The sequence below is a fragment of the Centrocercus urophasianus genome, unplaced genomic scaffold, assembly GCF_019232065.1.
Source record: "Centrocercus urophasianus isolate 14NV4802_14NV808 unplaced genomic scaffold, USGS_Curo_1.0 seq_12, whole genome shotgun sequence".
Classification (NCBI taxonomy): Eukaryota; Metazoa; Chordata; class Aves; order Galliformes; family Phasianidae; genus Centrocercus; species Centrocercus urophasianus.
In genome coordinates, this window is record NW_024884364.1 from 1,925,986 (window position 1) to 1,951,137 (window position 25,152).

The 25,152-nt window shown below is 45.1% G+C and overlaps 2 protein-coding genes across 6 annotated transcripts in view; one reads left to right on the plus strand and one right to left on the minus strand.

The window, feature by feature from the left end:
• Window positions 1-100: 100 nt before the first annotated feature.
• Window positions 101-19,210, plus strand: PTPN6 (protein tyrosine phosphatase non-receptor type 6). Of its 4 annotated transcripts, none has more exons than XM_042809692.1 (18): window positions 101-259; window positions 399-496; window positions 9,045-9,173; window positions 9,991-10,078; window positions 10,370-10,492; window positions 10,808-11,002; window positions 13,555-13,777; window positions 14,432-14,548; window positions 14,699-14,812; window positions 15,206-15,302; window positions 15,715-15,794; window positions 15,883-16,032; window positions 16,139-16,270; window positions 16,511-16,665; window positions 16,979-17,046; window positions 17,422-17,573; window positions 18,289-18,386; window positions 18,509-19,210. In XM_042809692.1, the coding sequence occupies exons 4-18, from the start codon at window positions 10,071-10,073 to the stop codon at window positions 18,609-18,611; spliced, it is 1,815 nt and encodes a 604-aa protein (XP_042665626.1). In that variant the 5' UTR covers window positions 101-259; window positions 399-496; window positions 9,045-9,173; window positions 9,991-10,070; the 3' UTR covers window positions 18,612-19,210. The 4 variants fall into 4 exon arrangements, with proteins under 4 accessions (XP_042665626.1, XP_042665627.1, XP_042665625.1 ...); XM_042809693.1 differs by having other exon boundaries at window positions 9,059-9,173; XM_042809691.1 differs by lacking the exons at window positions 9,045-9,173; window positions 9,991-10,078.
• A 99-nt stretch (window positions 19,211-19,309) lies between these two features.
• Window positions 19,310-25,152, minus strand: part of PHB2 (prohibitin 2) — a 6,110-nt gene continuing 267 nt past the window's right edge. Inside the window, exons 2-10 of one of the 2 annotated variants that reach the window (XM_042809695.1) lie at window positions 25,026-25,110; window positions 24,870-24,949; window positions 24,612-24,796; window positions 22,612-22,741; window positions 22,056-22,159; window positions 21,510-21,587; window positions 20,876-20,952; window positions 20,636-20,641; window positions 19,310-19,865 (exon numbers count right to left, since the gene is read on the minus strand). In XM_042809695.1, coding sequence (XP_042665629.1) covers window positions 19,832-19,865; window positions 20,636-20,641; window positions 20,876-20,952; window positions 21,510-21,587; window positions 22,056-22,159; window positions 22,612-22,741; window positions 24,612-24,796; window positions 24,870-24,949; window positions 25,026-25,110 — 779 coding nt within the window. In that variant the 3' untranslated portion in view covers window positions 19,310-19,831. Of the gene's footprint in view, window positions 19,866-20,635; window positions 20,642-20,871; window positions 20,953-21,509; window positions 21,588-22,055; window positions 22,160-22,611; window positions 22,742-24,611; window positions 24,797-24,869; window positions 24,950-25,025; window positions 25,111-25,152 lie in introns of those variants that run through there. The other variant, XM_042809696.1, reaches the window with a different exon arrangement.

A 25,152-nucleotide genomic window follows, 5' to 3' on the forward strand; every position in this document is an offset into this window, starting at 1 on the left:
AGCTGGAGAGGGTGTGAGCAGAGCGGATAGGAAATAGGAAGAGCAGTCCATCCCTTCCGTTTCTACCTACCTCTCCCAGCCTGGCCTTTCCCCACCCCTCTAGTTATTTATTAACTACAGCCCAGGAAGTGTTTTGCAAATGGTGAAAACCAAGCCCTCTGCCTGGGGCCTGCTTTTTGCCTAGCCTGGAGCTACCACCTTTAAACTGCCCAGAAACAAACAGAGCTCAGTCAGGATCCTGCCTTTGTGCATCAGACGGGTGAGTCACGGGACACACGGCAAACCCATCAGCTGCTCCTTCCTGAGCCTTGACACCGACTGCCATGATCACCCAGCCATGGCAGCAGAGTACAAGTCCACCTCTGCTACTTCCAATCCTGCTTTATTTCTTCTTGTAGGACCCCCTGGTTTAGGGGTGTGGTACTTCCTTCAACAGCTGCTGTTAACCCCCCATCAGTGGGGATCTGCGTGTCAAGACCCCGATGCCATCCTGTGGGTGAGTGCTCTGTGTGTTAGTTAAGGCAAGAAAACAGAACTGGGGGAGGGAAACAAAGATACTGGCAGTAGGAATTGGGCACACATGGGAAAAATATACCTTAAGCTTGAGGTGCTGGAGGACTAGAGTTTCAGTGTTTTTGTTACTGCTGTTACCATTGCTCCTCCTCACTTTGATAATGAGCGAACAGTTTGTGATGCCCAGCTCACTGCAATTACTCTGCAAGCTGTGAAGCTGGAGCATTTAAAAATGTTTTTGTACAGAGGGATGTCAGGTGGTTGACCTTTTTAATCCTAGCAATTTGTGATTGCTACAATTTTAATTCTTCTTTATGGAAGAGCAAGGCATGCAGTCTTTACCATCAGTATAAATGGGCATTCTGTTCTGAGGACTGCAGTGGTATGGAGTAAAGAAATGCAGTTTGCACTAGTCTGAATAGAACCTTCTTGTCAGGTGGTCAGACAACCTGACCGAGCATCTAGCCTCGGCAGGTTATAGGATGATGGTCCATATGCCCATTCCCTAGGACCAGATGGCCTTCACTGCTATGTACTTCTGGGAAGAACTGCAAGACTGCCTGTCTCAGTGCTGAGAACTAGAAATAGCAAATGCAGTGCTGATTTTCAAAAAGAGTTCAAAATAAAAGCCTCCAAATGTGAAGAAAGCACAGACCATTACAGTTGATATCTGGGCAAGAAGTAGCAGAGAAGGCAACGTCTGTGATATCAAAGAAGGAGTCAGCATCTGCTTTTGTAAAGGCAAATCTTGTGTTGTAAAAAAGCCTGCAGATTTTGAGCAACTTAACAAGTTTGTGCACAAGAGAGACTTGGTTTTCCAAAAGAGGATTTGGCAAGGTTGCCTCATGAAAGGATTTAAGACAAATTCATGACATAAAAGAGAAGGTGGCATTTTTCTTTAGTGAATAACTTGAAAAAATAGGGAAAGGAAAGTAGGAATATCCACTTTTTATAGTAAGTTGGAGGTATCATTGGTGTCATGATAAGTGTCTGACCTGAACTATGTGCTGTTCAGTATATTTCCAAAAGACCTATAAATAGAGCTTGAATATTGAGATGAGAAAATTAACTGTTTTTAGAAAGTTATTCAGGAAAATGGGAAGCTGACTCAATAATTGCAGAAAGACTTTATGATAATGGATGAGCAGGCAATTGATCAGGAGATGAAATTCAATATAGGCATATGTAAAATGATATTCTTAGGATCATCAAATAGTTTGGGTTGAAAGGGATCTTAAAGATCACCTAGTGCCAGTCTTCTCTGTTGTGGACAGGGTTGCCACTCACTAGCTCCACTTGCCCAGGGCCCTATCCAACATGGCCTTGAATGCTTGCAGAAGTAGGGCATCCACAGCTTCTCTGGGCAACATATTCCAGTGCCCTCTGAATAAAAAATTCCTACTAACATCTAACCTGAATCTACTATATTTTAGTTTAAAACCATAATCTCTTGTCCTATTACCACAGACCCCAGTAAAAGGTCCCTCTTTCTCTTTCCTGTAGGCCCTTTTTAGGTACCGTAAGGCAGGTTAATGTCCTCTTGGTGCTGAGGGTCACAGAGCTGAACTCAGTACTGCAGGGGGTGTCTCATGAGAGTGGAGTCTCATGGAGAGGGAACAATAATCATCTCCTCTCTGCTGGCCATATTTCTTTTGATACAGCCCAGGATATGGTTGGCTTACTGAGCTGCAAGTACCAGAATTTCATCCACTAGCACTCCCAAGTCGTGTTCTATTCTCAGTTCTGTATTTGTGCTTGGGATTGCTTGGACTCAAGTGCACTTGGCCTTGTGGAACTTCGTGGAACTCTCACAGGCCTCCCTCTTAAGCCTGCCAAGGTCTCCCTGGATGGTGACACATCGGAGGTTCCCCGTTCCCTACAGAGATCAACAAACATCTCACAGCTTGGTGCTGTTGGCAAAGTTGCTGGGCATGCACTCAATCCCACTGTCCGTATCAGCAACAAAGATGTTAACAGTGTTAACCCCAATACTAACCTCTGAGGAATACCATTCGTCACCTGTCTCTACCTGGACATTGTGCCATTGACCAGAACTCTTTGAATGTGATCATCTAGGTGAATCTTTATTCAGCGAGTAGTCCTTCCATCAAATCCATGTCTTTCCAGTATAGAGACAAGGATCTTGTGTGGGACAGTGCCAAAGCCATTGTAAAAGGTTCCCGTGTTTGTCAGGCACAGTGTGCTCTTGTGGAGAAAAATAACTCAGAATTTACACATGAAACAGTTGTGAGCTAATGGTAACCTCTCAGGAGTGAGATTGTGACAGCATACAAGTCCATGTGCATGTTAGCTTAATGTTCAGTTTTGGCAAGCAAATAGCAGAAATTATCATCATGTCTCTGTCTGTGTCTCATCTTTAATGCTGTTCATTTCTGAGTCATCCTTTGCCCTCTTCTCCAAAACAGTACAACAGAGTTAGACACACCTCAAAGAGGGACAACAGAGATGATTTGGTCTAGGATAGCTTTGTATGGAGACCATCTAAACAGGGTTGGAGTCTTCAGCCTGGGAAACAGGTGAGGAAGGATACAGAATTTAGAGGTTTATAAAATCATGAGCGGGTGGAGTGAACATCAATCAGGTGATGACTGATTTTTCTTTCTACAGCAGTGAAGTATTATTAAAAATGTGCAAGCAATATAAGCAAACCAAAGGAGGTAGTTTACCAGTGAAACTCCTTGACAAAAGATGCTAAATTTCTTACAGATTTGACAATTGACTAAACTAACTTCAAACAGAGACTTAAAGAGTACAGGGAGGAAAAAAACCTCTGTGCATAAATTCTTCTTCTGCTTTTCCTTTGTCAGCCATTTCAACCTCTAGATGGCCCAGTCCAACCCTCTGCTCACAGCTCTAAACCACCATAGTTGAGGTTGCTTAGGGCTTTTTTCAGGTTACTTCTTGCACATCTCTGGGAGAAGTTCCCCAGTCTCTCTGGGAATACTGAGGCAATTGCTGAACCTCCCTTGCTGTGTGCATAGTCTGAATTTCTTTGCTGCAAGCTACGTTTCTTATTTCTTTTCCTTTTGCTGTGTTCCATGGAGAAGAATCACCTCTAAACACCCTGGTCCCCTGTTAGATAGTGTCAGACTGCTATTAAATTCTTTAGCAAGCAACTTTTCTCCAGACTGAACAAACCTAGCTCTCATTTTCTGTGGTGAATCCAAGCTCCTCATTGCCCTGGTGGCCTAGTGCTGGATTGTGCCCAATTTCTCAGTGTCCTTTTTTACACCAGTTCAGATGGAGATGCCTTTTAATTACTTACTTTGTTTATCCTGTCTTCTAATCTTGTTCCAGTGCTAGCTGTGGCTTTTCTCCATGAAGAATTTGCAAGATGAGGTTCTACTATCTGGTGACACTTAAAGCCAAACAACACCATAAGAGTAGTCTCTTTGCTGAAATCTTCCGACCTGTTAATTATGTTGTGATAGTATTTTAGAGTCTCGATTATAATTTTGTGGTACATGCTTCCATATGACATCATGTGAAAAAACTTGAAAACTGTGGGGAGTTGGCTGGGCAGGCAGGTGCTGCTGAGGGGCTGGTAGGCTGGTGGTGAGCAATTGCTTATGCATTGCTTGTTCTGTCTACATATTTTATCATTATCATAACTATTGTTCTTTCTTCCTCTTCCTTTTTTTTTTGTTTTAGTGAATAGTTCTGTAGTTTTTATCTCAGCCAATGAGTTCTACTTTTCTTTTTTCTTTTTTCTTTTTTTCCCCCCCCCCCAATTCTCTCTCCTATCCCCCTGGAAGGGGTGGGTGCAAGTGAATAGCTGTGTGGTGCTTAGTTAGCTGCCCATGTAAACCTCAGCAGTCCTTTTGGCACTCAACATGAGGCACAAAGAGTTAAATTAGCAGTAGATTTGACCAGAGCATATTAAAACAGAGTTGTGGTTGTTGTGGTAGTTACTCTGCTAATTTTTTTATTATTTGCAGAGCTCTTTCAGAGCCTTTTCTTGGAACTGTATTATTTAGCACCATACTTGCTATTTATTTTCCTCATTGTGGTGTTTACTGTCACTAAGAGTTGGATTAAGTTTGTCATTTTGTTGTACTGTGTGATCTTGGTTTATGATATGATAAAATTGCTGGTTGGAAGACTGATCTTGAGTTTGTGCTCAGCATTACAATCATCTCTGTGCCTAGGGAAACAGATGTTGGAGAATATTAGTAATGACACTCTTTGCTTTGCCTCCTCTGGGAGGTGGGCTGTCGGGGAGACAAGGGAGGATACTTCCCACCTTTTCCTCAGCCTCCCTTTCTCTTTCACTTTCTCATGCCTCCGCCTCCCACAACAGGCCCTGATGTTGCTCCAAGCACTGTGACAGGCCCTACAATTGCTCCAGTCTTTGTGACAGACCCTGTGGTTGCTCTAACCCTTCTGATGGGCCCTGTGGTTGCCCCAAACTCTTGCAACAGGCCCTGTGGAATTAGCTTTCTTCCTCAGATCCTCAGTTGCCACTGTTTGTTCTTAGGCCTGTCTCCCTACCTTCTCCCTTTTTCCCCTTTCCCAGGGTGTGGGTCCATGGGTTCCCCTACCCCATTAGTCACAGAACTGGGCTGAACCAGCCTGTAAACTGTTGACAATATCCTTTCAAGTAAGATCTGCTATGTTACCCAGGCAAATGGACCACCATGGAGAAAGGTATCCAGTGCCTGACAAATTAGCTGTGCTGGAGATTATGCATAATGTTTACTTGGATGGTAATCAGTTATCCCATGATCCAGATGATATGAGGTGCCCTCAATCTATTTGACAGAGATCTGTATGGAGTGCACCACCATCATATGCCACCACCTTAACAGCAATGACCTGGAAAAATAACAAAAAAAAAAAAAAAAAAAGGCAGATGAAGTGTCTAACCTACTTCAACAATATGAGGAAAATCTGTCTTTCTCCTTACACACCTGTATCAGCTGTAGAAAAGCAGGTTCAGCAGCTCAAAGAAAAATATAAGTTTTCTCCCCAACCTATACAAACCAGTATCTCAGCTATTAGAAGTCAGCGTTCCTGTGCTTGAGTGAGTTAAAACAGTGACACCACACTGTCACCTGGTGGTTTTACTGTGTGACCATGGATAAGATATGAGGCAGTGGAATGGAAAATCCACTTTGATCCTTAGGCATGGATATGTGAGTTGCAAGGAAGAACAAATAAAAAAAATGGTTCTTCCAGAAAAATGGCTGCTCCAGTTTCCAAATGGCAAAATGTTCCTAGATAGACAGATAGTCTGATCTTATTTCTGACACTGACAGTGAACCTTCTGGTTCTCGTACATGAGAACTGAGTAATGAATACAGTAATCAGAATCAGAAGTGCCCTGCCTCCAGCCAAGTGGAGGAAAGGGACAATGAGTTTTACTGGACTGTGTGGATTTGGCAGCCTGGCACATTAGAACTACAAGAGTGTAAGGCTCTAATGGACACCAGTGCACAGAGTAATGTCATCAGGTTATAAAAGGGCAGATCTTCTGTATTTCTGGAGGGACAGAGGTATCCCTTTTCATACTGTTTCTCACAGTATCCTTTTGGACAAAATGTCCACCATATGGCTAGACAAAAACATAGTGTGATGGGTGAGCAACTGGCTGATGAGTTGGGCCCAAAAGGTCATAGTAAATAGTGTCATATCAGGCTGGTGGCTGGTTGCTAGCAGGGTTCCACAGGGTCCATTTTAAGGCCAGTTCTCTTTAATATTTTCAAAAATTACTTGGATGTAGGACAAGAAGGTGTTTTGAGCAAGTTTGTTAATCATACTCAATTGGGAGGAGCAGGTGACTCCATGGAGAAGCTTTGCAAAAAGTTTTAGACAAGTTAGAGGACTGGGCAATCACCAACCGCATGAATTTTAGCATGAGCAAACACCAGATTCTGCACCTGGAAAGGGGTAATTCCAGCTATACATACAGACTGGGGGATAAGATGTTGAAGAACGGCTCAGATGAAAGAAATCTGGGGATTTTGGTCAGCAACAAGTTGAATATGAGTCAACAATATGCCTAGGCAGCCAGGAAAGCTAACTGTATCCTGGGTTGAATCAAGCATAGCATTGCTTGCTGGTCAAGATAAATTATTTTCCTACTCTACACTGCACTGATACTGCCTCTTAGATCATTGTGTTCAGTTTTGAGTGCCACAGTACAAAAAGGACATGAAACTATTAGTGTGTCCAAAGGAAGGCTTACAAAGATAGTGGAGAGTCTAGAGAGGAAGATTCATGAAGAGTGGCTGAAGTCCCTGAATTTGTTCAGCCAAAAGAAGAGGAGACTGAGGGGAGACCTCATCGTGGCCTACAGCTCCTCATGAGGATTTCCCCTCTCTGATGACAAGTGATAGAACCTAAGGGAATGTCATGAAGCTGCAAAGGGTTCTGTATGGCTATCAGGAAAGGTTCTTCACTGGAGGGTGGCTGGGCCCCAAAACAGGCTCCCCAGGGAAGTGGTCACAGTCCTGAGTTTGCTGGAGTTCAAGAAGCATCTGGACAATGCTTTCAGAGATGTGGTCTTGTGTGGAGTCAGGAGTTGGACTCCATGATCCTTATGGGTCCTTTCCAACTTGAGATATTCTACAGTTTGATATGTAGTAAACTACCTGAGAGTGAAAAGCAATGTGCCTTGTTCACTGATGGGTTCTACTGTACTGTGGGACAGCGTTAGAGGTAGAAGGCTGCTGTATAGAGTCCTACATGATTGAGTTGCAGAAGCTACTGAAGGTGACTTGAGGCAATTTGCAGAAGTGAAGGCCATCCAACTAGCTTTAAATACTACTGAAGGAAGAAGTGGCCAGCACTGTATCTCTGCATTGACTCCTGGGTGATGGCAAATGCACTATGGGAGTGTTTGCAACAATGGAAGCAGAACTGATGCAGTTATGATTATGGAAAGATATTGCTGCTTGGGTAGAGAACATGGTTGTAAAGGAACGTGCCTTAGATGCCCACATACCCAAGAACTGTGCCACTGATGATCATCAAAACAACCAGCAGATGGATCAAGTCTCTAGGATTGAAGTGGCTTAGGTAGATCTTCACTGCAACGTAAGGGCAAATTATTTCTAGCTCTGTAGGCTGATGATACTTCAGGCCATCAAGGAAGAGATGCATTATATAGATGGACTTGGGATCAAGGGGTTGACTTGACCATGGATGCTATTGCACAGGTTATCCATGAATGTGAAAGGTGTTAGAATTAAACAAGCCAAAGAGATAAAACCTCTTTGGTATGCAGAACAATGGCTGAAATATAAATAGGGGGGGGCCTGGCAGACTCACTGTATTACACTCCCACAGACCTGCAAGTGCAGTGTGCTTACAATGGTGGAAGCACCCACTGAACGACTGGAAACATACCCATGTCCTGTGCCACTGTGTAAAACCATCCAGAGTTGATTTTCCCTTCATAGCATCTGGTGTAATTCTGTGCTTTCATTTTAGGAGAAAAACACTTGATAACACCCCAGTGTTTTTGGTTGGTGCTGAGCAGTGCTACACAGAGCCAAAGACATTTCAGCTTCTCAGCTTCTTATGCTGTCCTGCCAGCAAAGGGAGCTGAGGGGGGCACGAGAATCTGGGAGGGAACAGGACCAGGACAGCTGACCTAATCTAGCCAAAGGGATATTCCATACCATATGACTTCATGACATAAACTTGAAAGTGGTAGGGAAACGGCCAGGCAGAACCTGCTTGGGGAGGTTGACTGTCTGAGCATCAGTTGGCAGGTAGTGAGGTTGCTTGTGCATCACTTGTTTTGTATGTACATATTGTTATTATCATAACTATTATCCTTTTTTCCTCTTTCTGTTTTAGTGAATAGTTTTTATCTCAACCCACAAATTCTTTTTTTTTTTTTTCTTTTTTTTTTTTTTTCCCCAATTTTCTCCCTCATCCCACAGGAGCACAGAGTAAACAAATGACTGTGTGTTTCTGAGCTTATTGAGGTATTGTATGATCTTTGTGTAAAATTTGTTTCATTGAGTCTCTGTGCCTTTGAAGTTTCCTTATTTTAATATCAGTTTTAAATCAGTACAGCTGGATTCTGCAGCTTACCACATCCCAGCTTATCATCTGTGTGAAACTGGAAGTATTTCAAAGGAGGCTGTTTTTGGTGCCTGATCTGTCTTTCTAGCAATGAAGTTTAGTTTCTCTGTTCGTGTCTCCTGTACTTCCCTTTGGTGTTAGTTTCTGTATGTCTTGGCCATTGTGAACAGCCTGTTCAGTTCTTTGTAAGATCTGTGGTATGTAGGGAAGTCTGCAACTGCTGCTACTTGAAATGAGCAAATCTCTTTTTTTTCCTTCTAAAACAACACACATCTCAGCTACTCTGTGTGGTAGAAGAAAGAGTCATGCTCCTTCGCCAGCTGGATTGCCTTCTGTGGCTTTTACTTTGCTCTCATTCTTTCATGATAACTGCAGACTTTAAAATGTGCTATGGAAAAGGATAGTCATGTGCTTTAGCTGTGGAGAAGTAGAAATAGTTTTCTTACTTTTAATCTGGATGTGTGGATTTACAGCTTTGACCTCACAGGTGCTGTGTGGGCCCACCATATGCTGTAGCTGATGGTTCTGCTCTCTGCCTGTTGTTCTGGGTGCTCCAACATGTCTCCCAGCCCTTTTGAGCTTCTTCTAGTTGTACCCTCCAGGTATGCTGTGTTCAAGATGAAAGTGCTCTGCTTAGAATGCTAGCCTATGCCTCTTAAAATCTGCAGACCTGGCTTTACTCAGATTCCCTCTGTGGCTGCTTATAGCACATGGGATATTTACCTGCCTAGTGGGGTCATGAAGGTTTCATCTACACGGCTGAGAGCAGCCCCACAGAGCAAGATGCATGTCTGGTGGTCATAACACGTAGGGTGCTTTATTGCTGAATGCGTACCAGCAGCATGTGCTGCCTGTTTTACCCTTGCAGATGTGTGGGTGATCCTAGGCAGCTGTGGTCCCCTCAGTACCACTGCAAGGACTTTGGAGTGGAGAGCCCTTGTATTTCTTACTGACCTCATGAGAAAGAAGGGGAACAAAGGTCTTGCAGAACTGAAATTTGTGACCACAGCTGGGTCCCAAGAAGCACTTGTAGAGTCAAACCTGATGTGAAAAAAAAAAAAAAACAAACCCAAAAAAAACAAGGGCCTGAGAATAACAAGGGGGCTGGGGAGGAAAGACACAAAAGGAGAAGCAGAAGTGTGTGCAAAGCAGCTTGGGGCTGAGGAGCTGATGGTTCAGAGCACTTCCTGTTCCTGGAGCCGCGTGTGCTCAGCTGCGCACCAAGTTGCTCCTGCCTGTGCTCTACAGCACAGAGGGCCAGGAGATCAAGGCACACACGCAGAAACAGAGTGATGGAGAGGCACTGAATGGACTAACAGTAGACTTCAGGAGAGATACATGGCCAGCTCCCAAGAGAAGCAGAAACAACTTAGTGCCGGTTGCTCCATTGCTGATCTCCGACTTCCCTTTTCTCAACAGTGCAAAGAGACTTTTCCTCTGTATTTTTTGAGTTGCTTTGGTGATAACCACTTGACCTCCCCTTCATTTTTCCCTTCACAATGGTGAGGTAAGAGGGTCTGACACATTTGTGCGTGTGTGTGGATGTGTGTGTGTAGGCAGGGGAACCAGCAAAATGGGGCAGCTCGGAGGGGATCACAGTGGTAGCTGTATCTCAACTGAAATCCTTTGTAGGCTTGGGAAGGTAGTGTAGTGGTTAATAAGGGTATTCATGCTATTGCTGGCTATCACCTGCATGGATATCCCTAAGGAAGATGACTGGAAGCCATTCTTCACTGTACAATAGTGGTGCCTGGCATTTTTTTCGTTTACTCGTTTCTGTTTTCATCTCCTTTTCTAGGTGGTTTCATCGTGACCTGAGTGGGCTGGAAGCTGAAGCCTTACTGAAGGGACGAGGTGTCCATGGGAGCTTCCTAGCCAGACCCAGTCGAAAGAATCAAGGGGATTTTTCCCTTTCTGTTAGGTAGGTAACTTGGACTTTGACTGCTGTCTTTCCAAGATTACATATGCAAAATGCAAAATCTTCATTTGTCCTGCGGTCTCTTCTTCAACTGTCCTTATTCCTCTGACTTCTTTCCAAGCTGTAAAAGGACCTGAGCTGCCCAGTAACTTCTAGACACTCCCTTAACTTTCATCAGGAGCTTCTTTTTCCAGTCATCTCCTTCCACTGGAATGGTTTGCTGCAGTTCCATGGGAGAAGGTGATGCAGGCGGTGGCTCCAAGTTTTCTGGTTTTTATTCAACTGCTTCACCAGACTGCTCTGTGCCTCATCCCTCAGGGTTGGTGATCAGGTAACCCACATCCGTATCCAGAATACTGGGGATTTCTATGACCTATATGGAGGAGAGAAGTTTGCCACACTTTCAGAACTGGTGGAGTACTACACGCAGCAGCAGGGCTCACTGCAAGATAAAGATGGAACCATCATTGACTTGCGATATCCTCTCAACTGCTCTGATCCCACTACAGAGAGGTATGGAGAAAACCAAGCATTGGTATGTCTGTGATGACGTTTCATGCCCTTCTCTCTACCTGGCCCACATCTCTAGAGAAAACCTTGCAAAACGCATCTCCTGGTTCCCTCATCCTCCTGTGTTTCCACAGGGACAGCCATCCTCAGCAATAGCTGGACGTAACTTGACATGAGAGCAGACTTGATGGGGATCTATTTATACTTTTGATGTCTTGTTGCCTTTGTGATTTATATACTGTTCATAAAAAGCAGGGGTTGTGGTGTTAGTTATGTATCCGCAGTGGTAGGTGGGGGTGACTTGGTGCGTGGGAGCCCTCAGCCTTGCCCCAGACCTGCTCTTTTGGGCCTAGCTGACTCGTGGCAGAGTGGGGCCCACATTCACCTGCTATTCCCAGCCTGCTGAGTCTCCTTCCTGTCCCCACTTTGCATATGTCTCTGACACAAAGTTCCTAAATCAAATCAGGTGGTTTTGCCCTTGCATCGAGCCTTCAGGCTTGCTGACGCAGCTTGGAGGGTGTCATGCTGTGCTCTGGGGCGGGGACAGACGGCTTCATGGGGAGCAAACTGGTCCTCCTCATGCACCTGGGGACAGAGAACTGCAATGCTGGGTGAGAAGCAGCTGGGTGCACCGTGTGTTACTGCTGTGTCCTGGCTGTCCGCTCCACTCAAGGCCGTTGGGCTGTGGCCCTACTGCTTCCTCCCTTCCTCCTGCGGTTGGAAACTTCTCCCCCCAGCTCTTACGAAAGCTCCTCTCACTCTCTCCCCAAGTGATTTTCCATCACGTGGGTTTGAAGAGCTAGGCTGTGCTGGGGGAGGGAAGGGGGGAACAGGACACATTAACTCCTTCCTACCTGTGGAGGATTGGCCCGCAGACCCCTTTCTTGATCAAGAGGGCAGTCAGCTGTTCCCAAGGGCAAATGTTGGCTGGACACTTATTTGGGAAGAGGTTCAGAAATTAATAACTGCCATGCAATGGAAGTCCCCAGCTACTTCTTGCAGAGAATGGGATGAAGATCAGTAGAAATTAAAGCTAGCCCCAATTAGCTGAGGGTGGTAACTGCATGTGACATCTCAAAAGGATTCTTAGATGATGTGTAGAAGAATGTGTTGTGCTGAGCAGAGCAGGGGTGAATGAATGCCCTGTCTGTTTCTGTTACTGTGGAATGGGATCCTGCACTAGATTTTAATTCTTGGGGATAGCGGAGGAGCTGTAGCAATTCAAGGTCCATCAATAAATACCACTGCTGCCCCAGACCTCCATCATTAATTACTCAATTGTCAGCAAAACTGCTGCTATGGATCTACCCACACTCAGCATCTGCCTGGCCTTTACTGCAATGTGTGCAGTGATGTGTGGAGCATATCTGGTGCTTATTGCAGTACCTGAAGTGAGCAGAGCAGGAAGAGGCATTACAAGTCAGCCTGATGCAAGAGCTACCTGCTTTTGAAATGCTGCTCACCAGGGAGATGGCCAAAATGGCAGTGGCTGCAGTTGCTGAGAGCTCCATGACACAGGACAGAGCTGCACAAACATAGCCTGTGCTGGTATGATAGATTCAAAGCCTCTGAACACACAGCCCAGCACATGGCTTCAGCTGCAGATGAAGCTGTTCCATTGACAGATGGGCCTTTTTGAGCCAGTCCCATCCTTGCTTGAGAGGGCCCAAATCTGCTGTCTGATATCTAAGTGGGGAGCACATAGGCACTGGGGTTGTGGTGGCTCCTGGTCTCAGGTATGTCCAGATCCAGCAGAGCTTCCACAAGCAAAGTGGTACTGGAAGGAGTGGGATGATTCAGAACATCTCACAGCATCTCAATTTACTACAATTTGCATGTGTTTCCCTACTTACCTGCTCAGTAATGCCCCCAGTACCTTCTGGAATGGTCCCCATGTCTAGTCTGATTGCTGTAGTGTGATGTGTTCATAGAGTGGGAATTATCCTTTGACTGAAAAACCAGCTGAGTTTCAGAAAACAGGATTGTTACTAGAATTCCAAGAAAGGGATCTTTCCCTTGGTTAGTTCTTTAATGGGTCTGAACTCAGTAAAGCCATCTGAGTGCTACTAAATCTGATGGGATTGTTTCTCACTGGGGGCTTCGTTCTGTTTTCTTTAGTGTTTGAATTTCCAAAGCACCCTGTAGCAGTAGGGCTAGAATCCCAATAATGCTTAGAGATACTGAAACCCACAAATACCCTGCCTGAAATGATCTGAAAGCCAGTAAGCATGGCTTACCTGTGCTTTCGTGTATAACACAGCTGTATCAAACTTGGTGCTTTCCCACTGTACTTTCTGTTCCTTGGTCCCTTCTAGCTCCACTCATCCCTTGCCCTTTCCTTTTCTTGGCAGCTGTCTAACTGCTGTGCCACATAGTTTTCCCAAGATCTTGCTTCTCCGTCGGTATCCCTTCTTTCCTCCTTCCTCTATTTCTCCCCTCATCTTTCTTCATCCCCCTTTCTCTCCTTCCCCAGTGTTGCTGTCTGGCATGTATCAGCTCAATGGCATCCACTTGCTTGCATCTCCACCTCTTCTGACCTTCTCTTACTTTTTCAGATGGTACCATGGGCATCTGTCAGGTGCTGCAGCTGAATCACTTCTCCAGGCCAAGGCCACCCCATGGACCTTCTTGGTGCGGGAGAGCCTCAGCAAACCTGGAGATTTTGTCTTGTCTGTCCTGACTGACCAACCTAAACCTGGGTCTGATGCTCCACCAGCTGGAGCAACCAGTGCCTCTGGGGCCCGTCTCAAAGTCACCCACATCAAAATCATGTGTGAGGTGAGCAGGTGGGAGAGCAAAAGGAGAAGGGAGTATGTGTTTCTACCTATCTCTGCTATCTCTTCAAAAGCCCTGTCATCTTGATGATCAGTGTTTATGAATTTGGATCAAAGTGCTGTCACCTTGCAGGTTCCTTATGTTCTCATGTAGGACTGGGTGACCACTGGCAGTGCTGGGTGCTCAGACATGGAAGGAAGCAGGATGAGGTGTGTCTGAGAGCTCCAGCAAAGGGAGTCAAGTGAAAGAGGAGGACTCACAGTCTAATGATGAGTTTATCAACAGACTTAAAAGCTCTTGGCAGAGTTGGAGGTATCAGCAAGGTCTTCAGACTTATTCTGGAGGATGTTGCACCTCTCTGTAACAAGCACTCTCTCTTTCATATAAAGCTATGCAAGCAATGGAGGGAGATTTCAAGGGCAGAAAGCAATAGGCCTTAAATGAGAATTGAAGGCAATATTTCCTCCAGGCTTCCATCCACTAAGGAGTCAGCTCACCGTGAACTCGGTACTGTCAAGCTACCTTTTGATGACTTTTTTCTAGATGGCAGAAAGTGGTTCCTACGACATCAAACCTCAGATTGCTCTTTTTTCCTGAGCATTATCAGCTTTGCTTGCAGAAATGTTATGGGATGTAACGTGTTCTTTCTCCATTTAGAATGGACGTTACACAGTCGGAGGTACTGAAAAGTTTGACAGCTTGGCAGATCTTGTGGAGCATTTCAAGAAGACTGGGATTGAAGAGGTGTCTGGCTCTTTTGTATACTTGAAGCAGGTAAATTCTGTTTCTTCTGTTTCTCAAGGATCCTTCATAGGGATTCGCTGTTTGTCTGTGTTCTGTCACTCCTTGTTTTCCACAAAGGAGACTTTGATCTCCAGTAGCATCTCTCTCTCATGCCAATCTGTTGTATTTTCCCATCCCCAGCCCTACTATGCTACAAGGGTGAATGCTGCTGACATTGAGAATAGAGTGCATGAACTGAACAAGAAGAGTTTATCTGAGGAAACATCAAAGGCTGGATTCTGGGAGGAATTTGATGTAAGAAACAGTGGGGGTATTTACTCTGTCTTTTTGGGGAGTTCCTGTGCACCATTTAATTATCCATCCCTGATTTCTTTTCGGAAGTTTCTCAGGCAATCTTGTAAATTAATATCAATTTGTCTCTGAAATATCTGATTAGATCTCAGGAGTAAGCATTATCTTTAAGTTAATTTATCTTTAAGAACCCAGTGAGGTAGAAATGTACTTTTTTCATGGATAGAACTAGTTGCTAAAACAGTAAGAGCATGAACCTTGGACTTTTCAAGCTAGGTTAACTTTTTACATCTCTACTCCTCGACAAGCATGCCCATGTATCCCTAGAGTTACCACTGCTCCTCTGACCACCTACTCTGTTATTGTGATCTTGCTGTAACTTTTTCCTGCTTTCAGAGCCTGCAAAAACAGGAAGCCAAACAACTATTTGACCGTCATGAAGGCCAGAGACCTGAAAACAAGAGCAAGAATCGATACAAGAACATCTTGCCTTGTGAGTCTATCTCCTCCACTGTAAAAAGAGCAAAAAGATGGAGACAGGCAATGAAGAGGTGTCCCAGTTATCTCTGGCCCTGCCTCGGCTAGTTCTGTCCTCCAGATTGGATTAGAAATTCTGCAGCCTAGAAGATTTAAAAGCTGATAAAAGGTCACAGCCTTTTCATGCTCCTGAAGGAGGGAAGGAGAGAGGAAAGCATTAGACTAGCTTATGGGACGGTCTGTCATGGGAAGCGGGAACTGGAAGCACACACTAAAATTGCTCTGACCCCAGAGAAGAAGTAGTGAAAATGTGGGGCATGCTGTGTACACTGAGTAACATGAATGAGGTGGCAGAGTCAGCGAGGGAGGTTTGTGTGGCTGGGCACAGTGTGTCTCACTGCTCTGTTTATTCTTGACTGCGCACCTAGTTGATCACTCTAGAGTCATCCTCCAAGGAAGGGACCCAAATATCCCTGGATCTGACTATATCAATGCCAACTATGTAAAGGTGAGATTTTTGAAAGATGGCTGTATGCCCTAAGTGGGAGAGAGGACTGCCAGTTCCTGCAGCATCCTTGATCCTTCCCTTTCCACAGAACAATCTGATCAGTCCAGATGAGTGCCCCAAGACCTACATCGCCAGCCAGGGTTGTCTGGATACCACTGTCAATGACTTCTGGCAAATGGTGTGGCAGGAGAACACACATATTATTGTTATGACCACACGGGAGGTAGAAAAAGGACGGGTAAGAAGGTGTCTTGAAACTGCCCTTTTTTCCCCCTTCAGTCATAGCTGTTTTCTTTCTCCCTCTTGCCTTCTGCCTGTCTCCACTTTACCTCTTGTCCACGCAGAATAAATGTGTGCCCTACTGGCCAGCGGCAGGCAGCACAAAAGAATATGGTCCTTACCTCGTGGAGAATGTTGGGGAGCACAACGCATTGGAATACAAACTCCGGCATCTCTGTGTGTGTCCAATAAATGATGTGAGTGTGCTTGGTTGGGAACTGTTCTGGAGCCCGTGGGTCTAACAGTCACTGTATGTTTAAGGCTGGGAACTACTGGGTGCTGTGGTTGCATTGTTCCATCTGTTTTGGGCTGGGACCACTGGTGACATCACCAAGGAGCGCTCTTAAGTCTTTGCCTTAAGAGCCAGCTCTCCCCAGGACAGTGGCCAGGGATAGGACTGGGTTGCAGTTTTACCAGTAAGATGTTTTTATTCTCAGAGTGAGGCTGTGCGTGAGATCTGGCAGTACCAGTACCTGAGCTGGCCTGATCATGGTGTTCCCAGTGAGCCTGGAGGAGTGCTGAGTTTCCTCGATCAAATAAACCAGAAGCAGGAGAGCATTCCAGATGCGGGGCCTATTCTGGTGCATTGCAGGTTGGTACAAAGGCTGAGGTTTAAATCACTCTCCATCTCTTTCATAGGGCGAGGTGCAAAGTCTTTGTCCTGCTGCACTAGCTGTTCCTTAGGACTTGAACCCATTGACAATTCTTACTCCTTTTTGATGTCCCCAGACCAAACTCTACTGCCTGTTGAATCCTTGATTATTTTGTGGCAGTGATGAACAGCTGCTACAGTGCTGCATCCTTCCCCAGAAGCAGCTGCATATTGTTTCAGGACCATGATGGCTGGGTGGATGTAGGTGTAACTATGCAGGCAGCTCTGATCTCTGCTTGTCCTCTCCCTGCAGTGCTGGGATTGGCCGCACTGGGACTATCATCGTCATTGATATGATAGTGGAAACAATCTCCACCAAGGGTAAGAGGACCTCATTGTGTCTTGAAGTAAACTGGCCCATGCAATAAGGCTTAATGCCAGCAGCAGAAGGTCTCAGTGGAGGAGAGCCTGCCACAGCCATGATAAAGTTGTGCTATCCTTGGTCTACGGCAGCTGCTGATACTCTGAACTGTACCCACTTACTGTGACTTTCACCTTCCCTGAGCCTGAGCTCTTCCTCCAGGGCCAGGCTTGAAAGATCCTGAGCAGGAAGAAGGGATGGGAGGTCCTTGCAGGGGTAGGGGTGAAGGGAGGTGAAAACTTCTTGAATGAGCTCCACTGTGACTGCTTTTGGCAGAGAAGTGGGAGAGAGGGGTCAGCAAATACATCCAAAGTTTTTCTGGTACCCCTTTGTAGGGCTAGACTGTGACATTGACATCCAGAAGACCATCCAGATGGTAAGAGCCCAACGCTCAGGGATGGTGCAGACAGAAGCCCAGTACAAGTTCATCTACATGGCCATCTGCCAGTTCATAGAGACAACAAAGAAAAAGCTGGAGGTTATCCAGGTGAGAAAATGGGCTTTCCTATCCTGGGAATTGAGGCTGTGTGTAGTGTCAGCCCTGAGTCCAGGTGCTCTATTTCCTAAATGTTAAGTTAGCTTTGGAACCTACATCGACTCTGACAATGAACCAAGATTTGAGACTTCTCCCCAACGCTATAAAATTCAGGGGACAATAGCAGCAGCTCAAGTACCACCCTCCTCTGAACCACTAAACAGCAATTTTAATGCAACCATTTCAACTACATTCTATGTAACTTCCCTAAGTGTGGTTTAGTTACAAGCCGAATCTAAAACAAGCAGATTTTGCTCTCTACCTTTGTCTTTCCCATGCTGGTTTTGTAGTTGTCTCCCAAACCTCTGTCAAAAGGGTTTTCTCTTACTTGCATGCTGATACTGGCATGCTTTCTCTTTTTAGCCTCTGACAACATTCACTACCTGCTGCTGTTTCACTGTTTAGCCAGCGCATGACAGTAAGGTTTGTTGGTGCCTCCAGAAATGTGTTGCCTCTCTAGTCCCTTCTGTACAGGGATGCACGTATTTTCCTGCTGCTCACCTCTACACCACCTGTGGGCAGTGCACAGGGCATGTGAACTTAACCTCTACCGAGATCCTAGCATGATATGGGCACGATTAAACAGCCCCAATTCTTCCATTATGCCTCCTCTCATTATGCTTCTCCCAGACCCCATTCTTCTCAGCTTGAATTTTCTCTCCTGTAGTCTCAGAAAAACAAGCAAAGTGAGTCAGAGTATGGGAACATTACCTACCCCCCTGCAGCGAAGAATTTGCATGCCAAGGTCTCACGAAAATCCTCCAAGTAAGTGCTGGCATAAGCCTGAGGCTGATCTATGCTTGCTTCTGGCAGTGCTCTTTCTACCTGCTGGCTTGGCTAGGCTTTTCCTTCTGCTCACTTTTTCCTGTTTTTTCCTGGTCTTCCAGGCAGAATGAGACAATTTATGAAAATTTGGGTAAAAAGGAAGAGAAGGTACGGAAACAGTTGTCCTCGGAGAAGAAACTGAAAAGCTCACTGAAGAAGAAATAAGCACAGATTGCAGGTAGCCCCAAGGGAGTTTCAACATGGAGTGCAGGATGGGAGCTCACATCCATGCTGGCCAGTCTCACATTTCAGTCTCTTGGACAGTAGGCCTTCCTCATCTCTTCCACGCCATCTTTCAGAACTCTGAACCAGGCTGCTTTCTAGCTAGCTGACCGACTTCAGCGTCCCTTGCCTGTACAAGCCTGCGACAACTCCCACTGCCCTTCATCAGTCATTAACAGGAAAAATCACACCACTTCTTTCCCTTGATCCTCATGCACTGGCACCCAAACTCACTGCTGCTTCAGCAGTTCCTCTTTTTGAGGAGTTAAGGAAGAGCTTTACAGGAACTACATCTCTCTGCTTCTTTGAGTTTAGCCTGTTTAGCATTCCCTGAGAAATCATCTTTTAAAATCTTTAATTTCTGCCCTATTTCAGCTTAGCTCCTCTGCTGTTCAACAGGAAACTTCCCCTTTTCTTTATCCTGTCCCTCTACACAATAACCTTTTCTTTTCCATCCTACAATTGAATGCTGTAAATATGCCAGACTTTGGTGTGACATTCATTTTATTTTCTGTTTGTAAATAAAGGTGTACTTGTTTGAATGCTGACCCAAGTCTTTTGCACTGCTTGCAATCAAATAACAGCTCAGCTCCCCTTTCCCCTGTGCAAAATAACCTCTTTTTTAGGCACCAGACACAGTATAAATTTTGAGATTTTTAATTTTTACAAATGTTTGAAAGAATCACTGAGCACACAGTGATAAATATTCCAGCAGTTGATAGGCACCCAATGAATGGTATTTTCCTGAATTCAGTATTGGGATCCAAATTTATTACAAAAAGGTTTTGTGCTGATGGCAGCAGAACTCCCTCACTTGGCCAAAAATAAAAAACAGGTCTGATTTTACCTTACAGATATCTAAGATTAATGAAGATCAGAGATGAATTACTACATCCACGTAGGTTAGTTTTATCACTAAGTCCCCTTGCTCCCTCCCCAGATTTAACTGGTGAGGTGAAGAAGGAATTATAGCTGTGATGTGGTAGAACCCAATCCTACAGCTGGGTCACTACAGATGGAGCCGGGGCATGGAAACCAAATCTGGTTACAGGTGTAACAATTTCAAAGTGAGGTCAAACAAAGCTAATGTGCAGGAAATTCCAAGCTCCTCACTCCCATCTTCTGCTGGTCAGCGCTGGCGGTTCTAGAAGGCTTCAGTTCTTTCATTTCTTCCCTTGTTTGAGTAGAAGACTGTCACTGCGAGGGAGACAGAAGTGAGTAATCAGCCCAGAAAGCACAGGCAAAGCTGAGCCAGACCCTTACTACTGACTTGGGAGCATGAAGTGTCACACTCCAACAATGTGGACTTCAAGTCCTTTGAAGACCTTTTTTCAAACCCCTTAAGCCTGCTGGGACAAATAAGGTAGAATCTGGCCAAACAGGCGCAAAGGTGATCAGAGATAGCATAGAAAATAAACCAGCTCTGGTTTCTTTTCTTGATTCTAAGCTTTTAGCCTAAGTCAACTGGCTCTGCTCTGTCTCTGTCCAGTTAACACTGGACAAATGAGGCTAAAACCATAAAATTCTGTCTGGCTCTGAAAGTGGAGAATGAGGTTTTCTAACATGGACTGGAAAGCTTTTGGAGAGTGACAAGAACATCTTTTCAAGAGATCATTACACCAAATCAACACAATATACTATAACCATCTAAGTGCCTCCATAGAGCCCTCTGTTTTAACAGCAGGATGTCCAATACAGGTGGGACAGATTAGAGGACAGTCCTCAGATTATTATTCCTGTCTTCCCTATGCAGGGTTCCAAGACACACGCACATCTCCCACTTGACGTAGATGTTTGTATGGCCCCTGCAAGGAAAGGCTTCAAACTTCATATCACAAATGGGAACTGAGGTACAAACAGAATGAACTGGTAGCCAGAAATGCCCAAGAAAAGCAACACCCAGGCCGAAAAGCAACACATCAATGTCCTTGTTCCAAATACTAACAAAATAAAGTTGAGCGTCCTACCTTCCTCTGTGCCAGGAGATGTTGTAGTGGGGTGGAGAGGAAAGAGAAAACAAAAGAGAAAATCATTGGATTGAGAAAAAAATAATTTATTTCTGCAGTAAGCAAGAGTGCACTCTACTTAATTGTGTTCTCTTGCATCAGGATCTCAGAGGAAAGATCCTGAGAGAGCTCCTGAAAAAAGACTAGTTTCACAAGGAAGGTGTGGGTAAATTGCCCCCCAGCAGCCACCTGTCCTCTTACCTGGTAAAGCCCTCATCCTGCAGGTTCAGTACCAAGTTATCTGCTGTGAGATACACACGGTTTTGTGAGCCAGCAATCTGAAAAAGAAATCCGTTATAGAGATCGTATGGAAAAAAGCTTAAATGCACAAGGAAGGACAGCATTAATAATCACTCTCTCCCTCAAGATACAGCACTCTTGCTTGTATATACTTAAAATCTTAGTTAAATGAACACAGTTTTCAAAGCCAACTACGTAATGTCCTTACTTCCCATCCCAGTGCCGTCAGACTTTTAAAAAGCAGTGATCATTCTGTCTCCTTGTCAGACAGACCTTTGATCCCATGCCTATCTGTCCCCTCTTTGCAGTGTGCAGCAAGCCAGGGGCTTGTGGTGGCTGCAGCTGAGGGAGGGTGATGAGATCTGATTTGGATCTGGCCTTGTCATATGAAGGGCATAAACTCCTAGCCTTGCATATAATGGCCGATCACTGCTAACCAAATCTTTAGATCTATTTGATCAAAAAAAGAGCAGAGCTGGGAGAAAGATCAGGACAGGGCAGGTCACATTCGCCTTAAATTCATCATTCGGCCACTGGGCTAGAAGGAGAGAGCAACTGCAGAAGAAACATGGAAGTTCCCTGCTCTCCTACTCACCGTTTTTGAGATGTTCTGAGCAGCTCGTATCTTACGTAGTTTGATGTAGCCTGGATTCCTGCTCAGAGCTTCACCGAGGTGCAGGGTACAGTTATGGAAAAAAACCTGGTAATTGAAACTCACTGCCTTCAATTAATTCCTCCTAAGGAATTCACACAAATATATGAACACGTGTCAGCAAATTCTCAAAGGGAAAAAAAACCAAAACACTGCTACCCCACTAATTTGGGCCTCTAGGCAAGCACATTTTTACGTTTCCAAATGTAAAAATTCCAAAAAGTACAACGTTATTGCCCCACACAGCAAACAGTAATTACATCTTACAACAGGGAGCAAAGGCTCGCGGTGTCTTCTGCCCTCATCTGTAACCTCAGACAAGTAACTGCATTTAATCCTCATTCCAACAAACTGCAGGGAAAAACAAACCAGAGACCTACTTGAGGCTACCATCTCCTCAAAGTCTGCTAAACATGAATCCATGCAACAAATTCCAAGGCCTGTCAAGCTCACAAGCCATATCCCACAAAACACCCCAAAGCAGGATATCATCTTAGCAGCTGTAGCTTCTCCTTCAGCCTGAACAATCTTCTGCTTCTGCTCCTGCTTGGCCTTCTCCACCAGGAACTGCGCACGCTGTGCCTCCTGCTGAGCTGCAGAGAGAATGGGCAAAAGCACTGAAAGCAGATCCCATCTCTTGAATCCTCTGCCACGACTCTCTGGCTGAGGCCTGGGAAACTCATGCTTCTGTAAGAACGGACAGTATTCTAGGGCCACATCCACAAGAAAGAAATGCATAATTTTGCCATTGTTTTTTTTTAATAAAACCACAACTTCTAAGTATAATAATGGGAAGTACTACTTCCCATAGGAAGTAGTAGGGAAGTTCCCATTCATGACCCATTCCACTAGCTATGGCCCGAAGTTTTCTGCTAATACTTGGAATAATCTAGTTAGCTCCACTACTAAGGAAGCTGGGGCTTGTAACCCTGAAGTTGTATCAATGCAAAAATATTGACACGCTAGCTCAGATTTGCTTCCTTGCTTATTAATACAATAAAAAGGGAAAAGCAACCCACCCTTTCAAGGCATAAATTGCACTCACCCACTTGCTTGGCCTCCACGGCCGCTGTGTATTCACGACTGAAACTCAGCTCTGTGATAGCCACATCATCCAGGATGAGGCTGAAATCCTTGGCTCTCTCTGTGAGTTCTCGCCTAATGAGCAGAGACACCTGAAACACAAGCACAGCAACAGCACTTCACACAGGCTGTTTCCCACTTGCTGTGCACTACAATACTGAAGCACAACTGCTCTTCAGTTCAACAACAGCACGCCAGAGAGACAATATCTAAAACAGAGCTTGGACATTAATGCCTGCCCTCTGAATCTATCACCACTAACTCACTCTCCATATTCAGAGCTATATGTGTAGCATTTCAAAACTTAATTACAGCTATTTATAATTCCTTAACAATGCTACACAATTAGCACTAGAAAAAAAATCCAACTTATTGAAGGTTTTTTTAAATTTTTTTTACCTTCCACATCCTATCATACGTAGTTCTACAGTTGCCATGTTTGTTTTGGAGTAAGTATTTTCTCCTGCATTTTGAATTTTCCACCGTTTGGAATTTGAGTTTTTCCTCAACCCTTCATCGAGTGAATTGCAAGCACATGACTTACAAGGAGTCACTTTCTTTCCTTCTGAATCTAAATGCTCCATATTTAGATTCAGAAGATTCATACATAGATTCATACATATCACTTTACAGTAAAGACTGCTAAACACAATTTAACTCACTTGGTTCAGAAGTCTCACAGTTACCCCACGGTCCTCTGCTTCTGATAAACCTAAACAATACACAGATACTGCTTCTTTGCAGCCACACCCTCCTTTTCTATTCATTCATGTTATTCAAGATCTAACACATTAAGTTGTCTCCTCAGTGCACACCAGGCAGCTTTTTATGTCTTTCATAACCCTGATGTTCCCATTACTGACTAATTCCTAAAACAAAACCTGGACATTTATTTCTGTTATTTGCTTTTTTTTTCTGTCATGGATTCTAAACAAGTTAGAGATACTTTGCACTTTCTCTTCAGCAGTCTCATGCAGGAACTTCTCCAAAGCATTTTAAAAGAAAATCAGCAACTTCACTCTCCCTCATTTAGGATAAGTGGCAGATCACAGAATCACCGAGTTTGGAAAAGGCCTCCAAGATCATCCAGTCCAACCATCCACCTATCACCAATAGTTCTCACTAAACCATGTCCCTCAACACAAAATCCAAACGTTCCTTGAACACCTCCAGGATCGGTGACTCCACCACCTCCCTGGGCAGCCCATTCCAGTGCCTGACCACTCTTTCAGAGAAGGAGTATTTCCTAAAATCCATCTTAAATCTCCTCTGGCACAGCTTGAAGCCATTCCCTCTGGTCCTATCACCAGTTACATGAGAGAAGAGGCCAACCCCCAGCTCCCTACAACCTTCCTTCAGGTAGTTATAGAGAGCAATAAGGTCTTCCCTGAGCCTCCTCTTCCCCAATATACTCTCAGAATCCATGGAGCTCAAATTATTAAAACATAAACTTACATGTAAAGGCTTTTAAAAGTTAGTAAATTTTATAATTTTGCAACCCCTCCAGGTTCCCCCTTAACCTTTCTCTAAACAGAAATATTTACAATATTCTGTAGCATCTATCACCAAACACTTACCACTCTGCTAACTTCTGACCTGCTTCTCATTTCAGCTCCACTCAAACTGTTCAGTTTGTTTTGACATCTCCCTTGATACCCACAAAAGGTCAGATTATCATTTTAAGTCAGATCCAGTGCTACATGCTCACTATGATTTACATTAGCTCTCCCTCCCCCCCGTTATTACATTACATTTTGCATTCTACACATCATGAAACCAACGCTCCTCTCAAAAGCTGGCGGTACAGCTTCTGCAACTGTATCAGAATCAAACCACAAGCAGAATACAGTTCATACCCTTTCTGCCAGCAGATATGCATCTTCCACCCCTTTTAATGTTCCCCATGTGCACAATTTAAATGCCCTTTGCAATCTGAGCAGAAGCTCCCTCAGGAAGGGTCACCTGGGCTCTCTGTGTGATGAGCTGCGAGGCATTGAATTTGGCCACCACGCTCTTGAGCACCTCGTTGACGATGGAGGGCAGGACCCGCTCCTCGTAGTCCAGGCCCAGGCGCTGGTACATGCTGGGCAGCTCTGCGGCATTGGGGCGGGTGAGGACGCGCAGTGAGATGTTCACCATCTGCAGGTCTGAAGGGAGAGACGTGAGCGGGGCCGGCTCCAGCTCTCCCACCCCACAGGCCCCGCCGGGATCCGCTCTTACCTTTGGAGCCTGTGGGGGAGGAAATTTTCCGCGGCCGGGCACGGATATCATAGATGATGGGATACTGGAACCAGGGAATCCTGCGAAGGATCGGGACGCCTACATCAGGGGAGGCCGCCCGGGCGCCCGGACTGGGAGGAGGGGGGTATGTCCTACCTGAAGTGCAGCCCCTCAGCAAGGATAGTGTCCTGCTGCACGCCGCCAATGCGGTTGAAGAAGATGGCCCGCTGCCCGCCTTCCACTGAGAGGAGAAACGGCGCGGTCAGCGATAGTGGGGGCTGCG